This window comes from Ciconia boyciana, chromosome 2 (genome assembly GCF_034638445.1).
Source record: "Ciconia boyciana chromosome 2, ASM3463844v1, whole genome shotgun sequence".
Lineage (NCBI taxonomy): Eukaryota > Metazoa > Chordata > Aves > Ciconiiformes > Ciconiidae > Ciconia > Ciconia boyciana.
The window spans coordinates 118,183,745-118,199,955 of NC_132935.1; the positions used below are offsets into that span (position 1 = coordinate 118,183,745).

The window sequence follows — 16,211 nt, forward strand, 5'->3', positions numbered from 1 at the left end:
GAGTTTCCTTCCTGTTCCAGATCTCTGATTAACATAATGGCGATCTGTGAGCGGCTACTGGGGCATCACACTCTTCGCATTTTGCTCTTATCAAATGCTAGGGTTCTTTGTGCAGTTTCTAAGTTGTGACAGACCATTTCTACGCAATCTCTGTTTTTACTTTCTTTTGTTTTGCCAGATACATCTCCAATGAATGAAAATTGAGTCTTGGGGTTAAGTACTTTTGGAACAAAGAAAATTCACTTTAAAAGATACACTTTTAACCAAGATGCTTCAAATTTATTCACACATGCTGGAAAACAAGTTTTTTAAAACACTTTTATTCAAAAATATTTTAAACATTTTCTATGTTAATTAAAATACAGAATTGCTATCCTGAATTACAGTGATAAAGTAATTCAAAATGCCTATACATAGGCATACACGGCAACTTGGATACCTAAGAGAAAACGTGTCTATAACACAATGTAATGCATTTGCTTTGCGTCTTTGTGCACATAAAGAATCTATTTTGTGTTCTTTTTCTTAACGACAGAGGGTGTATCCTCTCCCTGAGATGAAACATTGAACAGTAGCAGGTACTGTTAATAGCTTGCTAAGAGTCAGAGCGAGCAAGTCCTACACGGATCAACTGTAGAATAAAAAAATATGGTAATAACCATCCTTCTTGGATAAATGAATATATTTTCCAAATGCACGTGCTGATGAAAAGCAGCTGTCTCTCCTCTGCCCCTCCATACAGGCCAACCTCCGTCTTGATGCTGGTGAAAAAGCAGCAGCACGGCACAGTGCTTTGCGGAGAGCTGAGGCTGCTGTTATGTCTAAGCAGTGATTTGTAATCACAGCAGATAAAACTTGCATGTCTATCTCCCATGTTTCACATCTGGGACAACTTCTGTCATAATGTTCAGAGAATCTAGAGGCAGAAATCAAAGCTGAAGTAAGTAATTATCCGGCAGTAGCTTATTGTTAAATGCATGTGCATTTGCTTAGCTTTTCAAAGTTCCTGCTTTTGTCAGTTTGCTTGCTGGTGAGTTCAGTGGTTGGTCTGAAACACATTACAGAGCGTCTTGATCCCCTGTAGATTGTGTATGGAATGAATTGGTAGATTCAGTGTGGTAAGTGATGTGAACTCCACACCACTTGCAAATATCTCCCGGTAACCGCCAGTTCTTAAAGAGCATCTTCAGGTACTTCTTAAATTTTTCCCCCATGAAGAAGTAGATGACTGGATTGAGGCAACAGTGAAAAAGGCCGAGGATTTCCGTTACCTGGAAAGCATAGTCCAGATTCCTGCTCACTTGACAGTCTTTAAGGACTCCCGTAATTTCCAGCAGTTGTAAGAAAATAACAATATTGTAAGGAGTCCAAAAGAAGAAAAACATGATCATGACAGCAAAGATCATCCTCACAGCCTTATTCTTTTTCTCATTTCTACAGTGAGCTAATGTTTTAATGATCATAGAGTAGCAAAATGTCATAACTATAAAAGGGATTAGGAGCCCTAAAATGTTGATTTCCAAAGTGGAAAAAAGTTTCCATGTCGTGAAATTGCCTGGATATCTCAGCTTGCAGGTAGTATAATTATGTTCGTTAAAAGATTCTCTAAATACAAGTTCTGGAACGGAAGCTGAAAGAGCTACTAGCCATACAACAAGGCTAGTAATCAAACCATGGAAGGCAGTCCTTGCTTTCAAGGAAAACACTGCACGAACAATTGCCAGGTATCTGTCTATGCTCATAAGCATAATAAAAAATATCCCACTGTAAAACCCAACCAGGTAGATCCACGAAATGATTTTACACCAGGGAGTTCCAAAAACCCATTGGTCAATCGTGAAATAAGACCAGAATGGCAAGGATAAAACAAAGAGCAAATCTGAGATGGCGAGGTTTAGTAGGTAGACATCAGTCATGCTCTTCAGCCTCTTGTATTTGAGGAGGACCACAATGACCAGAATGTTTCCCATGAGCCCGACCAGGAATACTAGGGTATACAGAACAGGTAGGAAGGAGGCTGCAAACCTCTTGACGCCTTCCTTACTGCATGGTTTTGGAGCATCGTTATAATTATCGTAATAGTCATATAAGGTTGAGATTTCAACTTCAAAGGACTCTGTACTTGAAGGACTCATGTTTTTTCCCCAGTTCCTGAGAAGGAAAAAAATATAAAAATGTCAGTGACTTTCAGCACGTGAAGACAGTGTGGTTACTCCGCAAGCCTGAATCACTAGCAATGACTAACTTGCAGTTCCAGCACACTTCTCATTACAGGTTCTCAAACACTATTTAAGTATTATGGGATGCATACGCACACTTGCAAAATGTACTGTCCTTAACATGCATGTGCTTAGTTCTTGCAACACTGTGCGACTTGGATGTCAAGCACAGAGAACACTGTTCAAATGGCAGAGGAAAGCAAATAGGAATGAAAGATATGGACCACAGATATCAAATCAGAGAGGGATAAATCCTGTGTGGAATAAAGTAAAAAGCAAAGCCACTATTCATAGCAGTTCAGGATTTCACCCACCTTTCCAATCAGGCAAACATCACCATAAGAAGACAGTAACAAAAATGCATCTGATTCTTCCTTTTAATGAAACTACGCTTACTGAAAGCTGACATGAGTTTTCAGTAAGTGCTGTCTTCAGTGGCTAAATGAATAACAGGAATTTGTCATTTTTGTATGTATGTTCTTTTCTAATAGGCAGAGAGAGAGTTTTAAGGGATGTTACTTCAAGGTAAGTAACTTGGATACAGTGCAAATATATTGCTGATGTATTATTGTGTGTGTTATTCACATCACAGCAACTGTCATTTTTTTAGCCTAACATACCAGAATTTTTCTAAGCCTGAGTTATGTCCTTCCGCCTTGTCTTTATTTTTATGAATGGAAAGCAGAAGAAAAGTGAGTATCATGGCTTTATTTGCTTTGCACTGTACGTTGCTGCTACATAACAACGAACACTGACTGTCATTAACCTGACCCCTACTGTGTGTAGTCCCAGGCATGACACCTCTCCAGCCTACAGTTCTGTTCCGTTACACACAGAGAGGAATTTAATCTGAATTACAAGTCACAGGGACAAAACTGTTTGACGCCAATGGTCTAGAGATGACAGCTTTGCAACAACTGCACCTAGACATACCTGAATCTAATCTAGGTTCGGCATAATGTACTTAAATATTTAAAACGGAAAACATACGCTCACATAACGCACATACATCCACTTCTGATGATGCAGGAGTTCTTAAAACTGCTTTAAAAATTATCCAAGCAGCAACAAAAGGTAAATGAAAAAGCATTACAGTCACACACATGAGCATACATGATAGACAACTGTTTCAGCAACTGCATTTTGTGAATTTTACCTTTTCTCCTCCTTTCTTCTCAGATAATGTGAAGAATCTTCTTTGCTCTAAGGGTACAGAATCACTTGCTTTTCACCAGGTAGCTCTGTCAGGGAGGTGCTGCCAATACAGCGATATCCACCAGCTGCAAAAACCAGATGTCACTAGGTAGCTGTGTCTCTTAACGGAAACTTTGTACTTCCTTACAGATTGTATCACAAGTGCTTCTCTCCTCTAATGCTCATCAGAGATGGTCCCTTAAACTCAGAAATAAAATTAAACACATCTTACAATGTGTAAGGAAGTGCAAAATTTCCACTGAGAGCCTGATTACTGAGTTAAAGCAGCTTCATCTTACCCAATAATCATTAAAAGTAGATGTCACTTAAGCAGCTCTCATTCAACAGAAACCTTGTTCTTTCTTATGGGTTGTAAAATGCATCTTAATCTCAGAAAAAAATAATCAAGGGATCATCTGTAGTGAGCAGAAAGGAGGAAGGCACTTGGTGGGTGTGTGGGAGGTGTGTTTCTAGTCCCTCTGTGCCAGATAACTAATTTTGCAAGTTATGCTATGTAATGGTAGAAGAAAAGAGCTGTACAGATTTAGTGTAGGGAAGGGTCCTTTCATTCATTGTTGTTTGGTCTTCCTAACTCCTACTTATCTCGCTAAGAAAAGAAATGAAGACATGTTAATTCACGCCACCTTTTTGCTTGATGTCTCCCGTAGCGGGTTTTATATGTACAGCAAATCTACTTCCTACCACTGACCTGGCACAAACGGTAATAGTGGTCAAAATATCAAATAAGAAGTAGGATGCGTGCATGCATGTGTGTGTGGTGTAAGGGCAGAGGGTATGGAGGTTTACCGTGGTTCTTGTCACAGCAGGAAGCTCAGCAGCCTCTATGGATTTCTCCTGAGAGGGCGGTGAGCCCTATCTGTCTTTTGGGGGATCATGGAAAGGGAGAAGAGAGCATGGAGGACATGCGCTCGTCAAATGGGATGGTTTTGAGTCCCGCCAGCAGAACAGCTGTGCTAGCAGCTGGCAAGTGCTGCTTTCCTCTATGTCCCAGAAGAGGCCAGCCAAGCAGAAGTAAAAGCCATTTCTCAACAGGAGAGGCTGCTTGCTTGTTAGTGGAAGAAACTGAAGAGTCACAATGAGAAGCAGAAACAAGAAAGCTACAGGAGGTGGTTGGGAGGGTAGGAAGAATCATAGATCTCAGTCCAGGAGAAGTGACAGGTCTTCTAGGTCGACCTCCTGTATTATTCCAGACACAGGTGTAGCTTTTCTTTCAGTTATGCTATTTGCTGCTATCCTGTATGCCTCTGACATTGTTACTTTGCCCAATAACTTACATTTGGCTGAAGTGTTTCTTCCAGAAAAGCTTGATGTGAAGACAGCATGAGATGCGGGATCTACTGCTTTCATGTTTAGCCAGAATAAAGTACTTGTATGGGAAGTAGCTTCTCAGTCGTCTTTCACAAGCTGCATCTGTGGAGATTTTTAAATCTGTCACTGGGAGATGTTCCTCCCATGCAGGTTATTGCTCTGCAGATGAGGTACATCTTCTCTTCAGTTTACTAGCAGTCCTTTAAAGCTGTGAACATCAGATGAGCAGGCAACGCTGTGGTACCAGTTTCATCAGCTCTGCTCATGGAAACTAGAAGCCGTTCCTCTGGCTGCTCTTTTGTCCATGTAAGGGCCTCATTAATCTCTTCTTTGACATGTTGTTGCACATACATTCAGCTCTTCACCCAGAATAACAATGACATAAAATCTTTCTTTAAGCACCTGCTTTTCAGGAAAAAACACCTCTTGCTCTGTAGGCATTTTTCCTTCTTAGTTTTGGCTGTAATGCTTTTGCCTCAATAAACCACCGTGCATCTGGATGCCTATCTTGTCCTGCTCATTATTTTCTACTCCATCAAACTAGGTGTCTCCTTTGAATTTCATCAGTGGTTATTTTTCTTGATTTCCAGATGAAGTAGAGAATAGAATTGAATCCAGATACAATCTCTGGTCTACCCTGTAAGAACCCTTCTTGCTTAAGGGATGATTTCCCATCACCAGCAACCTTTTGAGGGCTGTCAACCTGTCCTTAGCACACATGCCACACTTCAAATACGCTTCTGATCTTTCAATCATAATGTTACCAGGGACCAATTCTGCACCCTTATGAATGATGGTTTAGCTTGATTCATATGGCACTGGCCTGATGAAAGGACCTATCTGGCCTATTGCCTTTTGCCCAGTCCTTCCTTGGAAGAAAGACTTTCAAGTAGTGAATGCTTCCTACACAGCTTTCTGTATCTGTTCACTGCCCCTGGTGGAAAGCTGGGCTGCTACCACCAGAAGAGTAGCTCAGCAAAGGCTTCTTGTCAGGGCATGGTGAGGTGAGAGGAAATGGCCGGACCACATTGTCTTGCAAAGCAGCAGTTGTGTTGCTGAAGCCTGCCACACCAATGCATTTCATGCTGCCTCAGCAAATGGGAAGGTCTGTCTTTGTAAGGAGACTTTGAACAAGAGCATGTCTGCAGAAAAGAGGAATGCTCAGCCACAAAAAGACAGGAATGGCTGTGGCTACAGGCAATATATGAACTCCAGAAAATGAAGCTAAAAAAACACCTGCCAGTTCATGAAAATCAAGAGGATAAAAATGAACCCTGAAACACCTTCTGATGGCCTACCAAGGAAAAGAGTCCCTAGGAGACCCTGCGAGGAAAACTGCAGAGAAGACCAAAATAAAGACATTTCTGAGCAAATGAGACAATGCAGAAAATGGATGAAAGGTGGTGTGAGTGAAGGCCCTGCAACAGCTTGAAGAGAAAGAAAAGTGAAAGGGACTAAGTATACCTGTAGTCCGTAGTGGGAAAGCTCCTGAAGTCCCCATGACATGGGGACATGACATGTGTGTTTTTTTCAGCTCCTCCTCCTCGAAGAAGAACCTGTCATATACTGACAAAAGGGGGATGGCAGGAGACGGTGAGGTTAAGAGGAAAGGAGGAAGGGATGTCAATGAGATGTAGAGGATGTTGCTGTAAAACTAACAGGTTGGCAGGGGAAGGGGAAAAGAAAGAAGTCTTACCTCTTTACTAGATGGTATCAGGTATGTGGCACTGACCAAATAAATCATAAGAGTGCAGAGAAGTGGACCAAATCTGATTAGCCTGACTGGGAGGAGATTAACCTTTTATATGGGATGGGGGTGGGTGGGGGCACATTAAAACCAACAGAAGGGAACTTAATAAAAGCAAAAAGCAGAACAACCCAAACCATGAAAACCTTGCTTCTCACCAAAAGATGACTTCAGCCACTCCTACCTTTTATGGAAAGTCTTACCATTAACTTGCCATTTTATAGGATGCATAAGAGTCTTGCCCAAGGAAGGACTGGAGATACACATTTATCTAACTCGCTAGCTAGGCTGTGAATACTCACCACTGGTGTACCACTGCACCATCCATTCCCTCTGATATCAGCGGTGGCCATGGATAGATGATTCAGAAGCATTTATTAGAGAAGTCGTCATCCAGAAGAGACTGGCTCCAGAGAGCGGCAGATGACGGTAACTAAAGATAGCCAACTATTGCAAAAATCAGTATTTTGATTGTGTGGATCAGCGCAGGATCCAGGCTGCCAAAGTCACAGCTGGACAAGCGATTACCTTTCTCAAAAAGCCATCCTCTCCATCCGGCAACCGACCTTTTCTTGTATGGTCAGGCCTTGTGCAGTTCTTCTTTTGCAATTCAAGTGAATTTGAATTGCAGTTCCCACATCTGTAGTTCCAATCTTTGCTTGTTAGCAAAGTGTGCCACCTATTAATTGTGCAGTTCTTGTCCTCATAATTTTTAATTTATTCCAAATTTCCTGTGCGTGAGTAAAACTGCATCAATCTGACAGAGAACTAAAAAAGGAAAGTGAATTAATTTCCTAGTTTGAGAGACAACCATTGTCTACACTGTTGTCCCAGGTGATTCACTCATAATTTACCTCAATCTTTTTGAATGTACGAATTCCCTTTGGCTACGACAGCTGCTTGCGCTGACAAGCAAAAGATTTAAGCCCAAAATGTGTTTTCCTTGCTCAACAGTGTTAGGTTGCAATTCCCCACATCTTTTTTTCTTTCAGTGGTCCGGTTCTATGCATTCTACTGTTTGTGTCCACTGGCAATTCTGTGAATGGTATTGGCCATCATTTTCCTCAGCCTAATTTGCTTTCTTTCCACATGCTGTGCGTGCAAAGCTGCTATATTCAGAACTCCTTGTAAAAAAAGAACTGAAACTTCAAACCTCAAACATGGCAAAAACAGTTATTTGGTATGCTGAATTATACTTAAAATAAAAATCACTGATGCAAAAAACAGGAGTTGTATTCTTCTTAAATGTGAAATGACACCACGAGGAGCTTTCTTTTGTCTTGTTCAGTGATCTATCAAATGTTCCCAAGCTGTTTCTACAGGAAGATGACAAATTTGGGCTGTTTCCACTCTGAGGAGCAGTTGATACCTGAGATAAAATTTTTCTTTTTTAAATATCCCAGCCATCACCTAACCATCACTATGATGTCCCCATTAAAGGCTGGTCTCTCCGAAGAAAAAAAAAAAAGACAAGGCAGCAGTGAATAGCAGAGGTCTCCTCAGGCCAGTTTGTTTGATATTTATTGCAATGAGTTTAGATACAGAGAAATGATGGCATTCTGGTGTAAAGGCTTTGGTGTTTGCTTTGTGGTAGTGCCCCCAAGTCTCAAACGCTGTACTTGCTGGTAGTCTTAAAAAGCTTATTAAATGACTGGCCTTATCCTAAACATCTACACAACAAATATCTTTGCAGTCTCTCCTGCCATGTTCCTCACGTGGCAGCTGTAACATAAAGGAAGCTAGTTAGAAAAACCCAAAGTATTTGCAGAAGATCAAGACTGAGAAAGAACCAATACTTGCTCTTATCAATTACTAATCTTCTTTCTACATTTGCTAAGACCCAGGCACTCTGCCATCACCCGGTAAAAGCTGTTTCACTACAAGTCTTCTTCAAGACAAGCTGTACAGACTATGTAATAATCAGTTCACTTTTAGTAGCAGGGGAAATCACTCGGGGCACTGAAATAAAGCTGTGATAGCAACAATAAAAGGTTTTCATTGGAACATCTCTCTCATCTTTGTGATTCACAGGATATTCCAATGTGTTTTGTGAATAATTGGTGAAACCGCTTGTAGTTAATTTAACATCCACAGGCTCTCATTTGCTCAGTAACAAGCAAATACAAAAACCCTCGAAGAAACTGATATTTCTTCCACCAGCAGCATGTAGTGACTAATTTTTTCTTACTTTTCATAAATATATTTTTCGCACTCTGTACTTGCTAATCAGTGACTCCAGTTGCTAGACTGGGGTGTCCTCCTTTACCATGAATGACTTTTAAGTCTGATAGAGTTTAATAATGCCACCCTCTGGTGGAAATGCAAAGAAAGCATTGACACTAAAGATAGGCAGAAGAAATGATGAAGTGAGCTTAGGACAGAGAGCCCTGCATGAGCAAGGGTGACTACAAGGATAGTGAGATATGGTGACTCTGGAAATACTTGGCTGCAGGTGCCCTTAGCCTTGTGTAAAAAGATGTATGCCACTGCCTACAGTTGCTTTTTATGAATCTGACTTGATCTCTAAACTCTGGCCTGTGCATTCAGTGTTGTCTTTATGGTAGCTTATATTTTGTCCATCCCTTGCACTGTAGCCTCCTGAAACCTGAGCTACCAGGAGGATCTGGAGAGCAGGCACTGGCAACGGGACCAAGAAGAAGGAACTGAACAAGAGCCCAAGTGATGGTGAGCCTTAATGATTCAAATGAGGGCTCCCTTAGAAAAAATCAGCTGATGGCAGTACAAGGATACCTATTTCCTAAGATAGGACCCCAAGGGGAAGAGGGGCTACAATAAAGCAAAGACTTGCTGGAGAGGGGCTCTGAAGCCACCCGGGGGTTATGACCTGGTCAAATTTTAGTCAGCTCTAATACTGCCATTTACAAAACAGACAAACCCAGCTTTGAGCCTCCTCAGACACCTTCCTTCCAGGGCAAAGAAAAGGTGCTGGTGAAGGTCCTTCATCTGTACCAGGAGGTCTAGTGAGATGTCCCTAGGAAGTGCTGAAAAAGGGATTCCTGTGCACGCTTACCCAATTCCCCATCCCTGAGTGTTTTTAGGCCATTAGCAGTACTGCTTGAGGCCCTTCCAGTGGGACATGCTCCCCATTGCCATGTGCTCCTGCTGTGGCCAAGCTGGAGTCTATGTTGCTCAGCAATTGCCTGGGGCAAAGGGGATGGCAAAGGGCTGTGGACAAATGTGGTGCAACAACCTGGCTCAGGTGCCTCTTAGACATACCATTTCCTTCTGGTTTGCTCCTACCTGGTTGGAGCCCAGAAAAATAATCGAAGCTGCAGCTCCGGGTTTCAATTACTTCTTATATGTAAGGAACTGTTCTGGTAAAGTGCGTAGGAAATTGCACACAGAAATAGCTGCACAGGTCTGGCACTAGAGGGAACTGTCTTGTCAGCAGATGCGTGGAGCTATCTACTGTTCTGCTTCATCAGCTTCAGCGGTGTCCTCTAATGTGCCCTGCAAATTATGGCCTTTGCAAACTGTGCTGCCATTTCTTTGTGTCACGGTGCTGCTGGGTTTAATTTTAATGTCGCAAATGTAGCATTTATGGGCTAAATGCAAACTTCTTGTAGGAGAAATGCAGCTTCTTTCAGTTACCTGCGTTATCCTGGCATATGGACCTACCTATAGCTGGACTGTTGGGCTGCAGCTGAAAATGGAGCAGTGACAAATGCATACAACTTATCAGAGACTTAAAATCTGAGTGGGGCGGAAAACAGGCTGTTCCAGTTGGCAAGTGGATAATATCCCCTGTAGAGTGAAAAAGCTGTGCCAGAGTCCTTGCTTGCGTTCTCTATCCCACTCACTAACCTCTGCCTTTGGTGATATAAAGTTAATGTGCTGCTTCCTGCTGATTGAAGGATCACGGTTGGAAATTTGGTAAATGCAAACTGTTCTTCACAAGCAAACCATTTTCCCCATGTCTATGGGGGCTATTTTACAGTATTTCTTTAGGGAGAAGAATGACAAATACAATAGATTAACTACTGACATTTGTGTATTGAATATTAGTGTAGCAAACAAAATTATACAGGAACAGTTGGTGGATATTTTTTTCCATGTTGAAAACGACGTTAACAGGGACACTGCAAAACCCAGGTCTTGAGGTTTGGGTGTGTGTATGTTGAAAACCAAGCTCCTACAGTAGTTACCAAGTAAACTGGGAAGTTCTTATTAACAATGGCAGCAGAATTATTACCAGCTTCAACAGAAGCTGTATGTATGTGACAAGTGTCAGAAGCCATCCTTTAATCGTTATAAATTGTTCCCAATTTTAGCTTTGATTACTGGATTTGAATTTCAAAATAACAACTCTGGAAGTCACAGGTTTTCATTAGAGTTCCAGATGTCTCACAAAGTTAAGAAACTGAAGTGCAAATAGTAAATCTTTGAGCAGTCCTGGGTAAGTCCTTAATACAGAAAATATTTCATTCACTACTAAAATGTGGCCATTTTAGAAGTGGTATGTAAACAGCCTTTGGCAAAGCACCGCACCATGCTTGGGCAATAACTACAGAGGAAAAATGTTACCAGCTAGGAGCTGCAAAAGCAACGGGGGGTAGAGGTAGTGCAACTTCTAGAATTCAAATTTGGGAAGAATAAAGCTGGTAAGTGAGATTTTCTTTGGAAAACTCTCCTTTGTTTTTTAGCAATAGCAGGACTTGGGACTTGCATGGATGGGACTTTTCCACTTGTTGGCAACAGAGTGTCCTGCTAGGACAATGGTTTTGTATTACCTACGAGATCTCAGTGAGGGACCTCGCAAAGGCAATAGAGACAGAATGGACATGACAGAACTTAACCCATAACCAATGTGTTTATAAATAGTTTCTCTGTGAAATATAGCCTTAAAACTTCAGACTACCCTGGACCAGGACTTCAGATCCACTCCCAGTAAATTCTAAATCCAAAGGAAATACGTGGGTAGCGAATCCTTGTGATGCCAGTGTTGAAAACGACAGCTTTCACCGCTGAGCGATTTCCTAGGTCAGTGTGATGCTCTGACTGGCTGCATTTCTAACTTTTTTGTACAAGTTAAAAACCCCAAGAGGTCAATGAAAAGAATTCAAAGTGGCCATGCTCGGCTTAAAAATGAAGGAATATAAATCCTATGATTTTGGGACTGTGATGTGATATTTGAATGAGAGGGATTTGCAGTGGCACCTGAAAAAGATACTGATGTCAATGTACCTCACTGCAAGCAGTTTGGCTAAATATGTGTCTTCTTCATTCCATTTATAAGTAGAACATGAAATATAGTTGTGAGCCTGCTGAGAAAATTTGGATTCAGGTTTTCTTAGTTCCTCAAACTGTAGCCCAGGCGGGAAAAGATTTATGTTAAGTGTCAGTGTGATTCTCAAACAGGAAAAAAGTTGATCATGATGAAACAATAAGATGCAAAGATAGCTCACCTCCCCTCAAAACCCCAAAACCCAATTCCCCCCACCAAACCCAGAGATTTCCTGACCTCCTTTTTGCACAACCAAATACTATTCAATGGATAGATATAACAAGTGTGCATGTGTGCGTGTGCATTTTCATGTGTAAATTGTGACTTGCTAAGTAAGCAAGAGCCTATCCTTAATTTATGGCAGATGAAAAGGTTTTATCCCATACTGAGAGACTGTTTATTTTCTCATGTGTAATGGGCAGGGACTGGATGTTGCTGGTCCTCAGGGATGTGTTGATCCAGCCTAAGGATATATGCAGCATTAGTGCTGTACATAGAAAAGTGTATGTTATAAACTGTCTGGACAGTTAGAAAGCACCAGTTTCCTGCTGCAGAGTTTTTGCAAGAGAAGTAGTATCTTTAAAGGCTACAGTTAACTGGAAGTCCAGTAGAGTGACTTGAAGAGACATCAGTGGGCTTTCAGTCAGGCTCGAATGGTACAAAGAATGCCTCAAGGAGTGTAATGTATAAAATTAGCAGAAACCCAGGAAACTACACAATATTAGCTGTCACAAATCACAACAGAGGCATGGTGTGGGCAGGGGCTGCGGGGCTGTGGCTCCCCATGCGTGCTGGCATGGTGCAGTACAGCAAAGAGCAGCAAAGCCTGTCTCGGCTGCAGCTGAACCCAGTCCTGGTAAAGTTTGTTGCTGGTCGCCCGCAGAGCACTGGTATGTTTCATGGAGGCTGAAGTTTTTTAAGGGACAATTACAACAAAACTCTTCCTGCTAATGCAAGCAAAACGAAAATGTTGATTTTGGTTTTCAAAGATTTACCACTTCTGCTATGAGGAGGCATCTGCGTAAACCAGCTATTTGTGGCAGAGCCCAATGCCTAGAAACCCTCTGAAACTTTTAATCTCATACAAATGCTCAAATATTGAGCAATAAGACCTTGCACATAAATAATAATAATAAAATATAATATAACTTGCAAATACGTGGCATAAAAATTGATTATGTTATGCTGACAATCCTTGGAAGTCTTCCATTGCACAGTATGGCAAAGGAGATGGAAGAAGTGCAGGTTGTAAGAGGGGCCCTTGACTTGGAAGTGAAAGATTTTTGCAGAGGCAGTTTCACACATTGCAGCTTGCAGAGGACCCAGGACTGGCAGGGCAGTTTGACTCACAGTCGCGAGTCTGCACTGCCCGAGGGAGATGCATCTGGAAGGTGTGTGTGCTGTGATGCACTGTGCTGGTGATGGGTAGGATTCCTGGGAAACCACTGGGGCTAGTCAGGAAAATGCTCTCCTTTCCTAGAGAGCTGTCAGAAAGCTCTGGGCTTGCACTTTGCATTCTGGAGACAGCACATGGATCATATTTAAAGGTGTCTTTTACTTTTCCCACTCAGTAACTCACCATTATCTGAAAAATAAAAGGACAATTAAATAAACCAAGTGAGACTGCATTGCTCAGCCTGGCAATCCACCCTTTATGGGCTGATTTCATACAGATGACTTCTTGTTTAGTCGCAGAGTACCTTCCTCTTTCTTTCTGCACATCTTCGCATTTCTTTAAAAAAACATTGCAAAAATACCATTTCTTAAAAATACCACTTGCTTGGGGGTGGGGACAGAGGGATTTGTCTTATCTCACTTGCTTAGGCAGACTGAATTTTGAAAAGTAATTTCAATTCAAGTGATACTTATGCTACACTTAATCTTAGACAGTAAGTCTGGGGTCTGGAAGCCCACCTATAGGTGAAATTTTAAAAGTTGAGGATATAGAATATATTTACACCTAATACAAGGCACTTTATGAAAAGGGGCTATTATACTGAAGAGTGTGCTGAATGTTCAGTAACAAAAAATGGAATATTTAATATTTGTGGAATTATTGCATATGGAAAATTGCTCAATGGAGAGGCTCTCCTCCAAGCTTTCTTAGAAAGAAGGTGGTACTAAGGTCCACAAAGAAAGGGCCTACTCCTCCCACTGATACTCTAGAACAAGTCTTTTGTGTTAGCTGGAAAGTGAGAGCATTTCTTCAGATTTGACGTATTGTCAGTTCCATCAATGTATAGAAATAGGGTCCCACTGGCATGGACTAGTTTTGTAAGACTGGTCCTTGATTTTTCCTTGTAAGATGATCTCAGTGTCACAGATGGCAACAGTCCTTTCGAACTCCTAACTCCAGTTAACCTAACCTAATTCACCTAACTCCAGTCCACAGTGCCAACAAAAATCTCCTTTGCTCTTGCACCAGATGATGGCAGGAGCTTCCCAGGGAGGCCCCTGGGGAAGGACTCCCAGTTATCTGATTGACATTTTCCACCCCTAATGCATTGCCATTGCAAGAGTAAAAAGGATATTTGGAGGCTGTGGAGTGCACATGGTAAATGTGTCATCTGGGACACATTAAATATGGGTACACCTGCAGGTTTCCCTAGGGAAATCAGCTGGGGTGGGGCGGACACAAAGGTTGAGGAAGGTTGTGGTAAGCGGCGTGGGCAAGTGGTTATTTTGTCCCAAAAGCCGTTGTCTATGACGGTATAGACATAGGCGACATTTACAACGTGTGGCAAGCAGAGCACAGGTATGAAGCACATACTTACCATGCTCTGCAAGCAATTCACAGCTTGATCATGCCATATTTGGACCAAGCACAATGATACCCAAACCCATACCTCCAGTTCCCGTTGTCCCAGCGTGTGCTGATGTCCGTTGATCAAGCTGGCAGCCCCTCACTCAGCAGAGCGCTTGGGGATGTGCTGAGTGAAGGTCTCCACCAAACTGTGGCCTTTGGCTCAGGCCACAGCCCATGGAAATCAGGAGATATGCCTACTGGCTTGGATCAGCTCCAGGTCAGGTCCTAAATCCTTAAGGATGGTCCCTGCTCTGATTATTGCATGCTATAAACACTGAGTGCATTGTTGGCACTAAACGTGTATTCAGAAATAACTCTTTTTTTTTAACAGTAGGATTTTATTAGGTATGAAAGCACAGGTAAAACATTTGCGCAATCAATAATCCCCAAAATCACTTCTGTATAGATATATAGCATCAAAAATATACCCCTTTACTATCAAAAATATTCCCCTTTGCTAACAGTCAGCTACCATTCATTAAAGAGATCTCTCTTCCCTTAAAAAATTAGTTTAGGTCTATGTACATTTGTACCACATGTGCATACACCGACACACGCACGAGTTTTGATGATGAAACTGTTCCACAGCTTCCCTATCCTTAAATTCTTCTCCATCTCCTGTTCTAGGCACAGAGTTCTGCTTTTGCTTCCACTTTCCCTCTTCTTCTCCCTTCAGTGCCATGTTCAGCCTTGACATATGTCACATCCCACCGGGGGGGAGGGAGAAGGAAAATCGTGACGCCGAATATGTCATGTGAAAGGCGTGAGTCTGGCGTGTGGCTAAGGGAAAAGAGGTGGCCTTCCCATTGAGTCACGAGGTTCAGAAAGGACCCCCTTGCTTTCTAAACTCCTTCTCAGAGAGGAGTCTAGGTGCGGCTGGATCCAGTCTTAGTCTCAGACTTGGTCAATGGTTTATGTCTAAGGGTTACGAGGACGATAAGGGTAGCCACACGGCAGAGTCAGCGTCTGCCTGCCAGGTCCCTCTCCACCTCACGTGGGAGCGACTTAGATTCGCAAATTCCCTTGAACTAAATTAAGGTGAAATGACACCAAACGATCAATTTATAGTAGATTTATTTATGGTAGAAGCAACTTGAATGTGGAACGCATCAGCTTAGAAAACTGGGAAAGCATAAAGGGGTTAGCAACGGTATAACCTTATTAGAACATTTATAAGAAGGAAAGGAAAGAGAGAGATAAAGAGAGATATCACCACCCTTGGATCCCGCGATGACAATGACAAGCATGTCAATCCTCCAGTGATGGGCGTGCCGGTGGCTCCTTGGGGGTTTGCCTTTTATACTCTAGTCCCTGCCCCTGGTTACGCCCCTTGAGGGCTCATATGGTTCTGGTCCTAGAAAGTTCTCAACCTTCTGCGCAGGCATGGCAGGGGTGGTGGTGGTGGTGGTGGTTGTCGTCGTGAGGGGTCTCTCAGGTGGTCTCTCGGGTTGCCTCGCCTCACCACAACGTTTGAGAGATTAACTCTTCCAGTTTCTCACAACATATTGTATTGCTTGTGGTTTTTAAAATTTTCGCTGTTCTAGAATATGTAATGCTTAACAAGAAGCACGTCAGCAATTCAGTGCAGCTGTTTCTTCATATGGGTAATGGCAATCTCTCAGCGGTGGCTAGCCCTATGTATTTACATAAATTTCTTCTTCACAGAGCCTT

General features: G+C 42.2%; 1 protein-coding gene across 1 annotated transcript; it reads right to left on the reverse strand.

Moving 5' to 3' along the window:
* Positions 1 to 1,048: 1,048 nt before the first annotated feature.
* On the reverse strand, positions 1,049 to 6,246 carry CCR4 (C-C motif chemokine receptor 4). The gene is made up of 3 exons (XM_072851419.1): positions 6,207 to 6,246; positions 3,376 to 3,499; positions 1,049 to 2,151 (listed from the first exon to the last, which is right to left on the reverse strand). The coding sequence occupies exon 3, from the start codon at positions 2,133 to 2,135 to the stop codon at positions 1,059 to 1,061; it is 1,077 nt and encodes a 358-aa protein (XP_072707520.1). The 5' UTR covers positions 2,136 to 2,151; positions 3,376 to 3,499; positions 6,207 to 6,246; the 3' UTR covers positions 1,049 to 1,058.
* Between the last annotated feature and the right edge of the window lie 9,965 nt (positions 6,247 to 16,211).

Excerpts from the sequence above, each read along its gene's own strand:
- CCR4 (XM_072851419.1), bottom strand. The coding sequence starts at position 2,135 with ATGAGTCCTTCAAGTACAGAGTCCTTTGAAGTTGAAATCTCAACCTTA.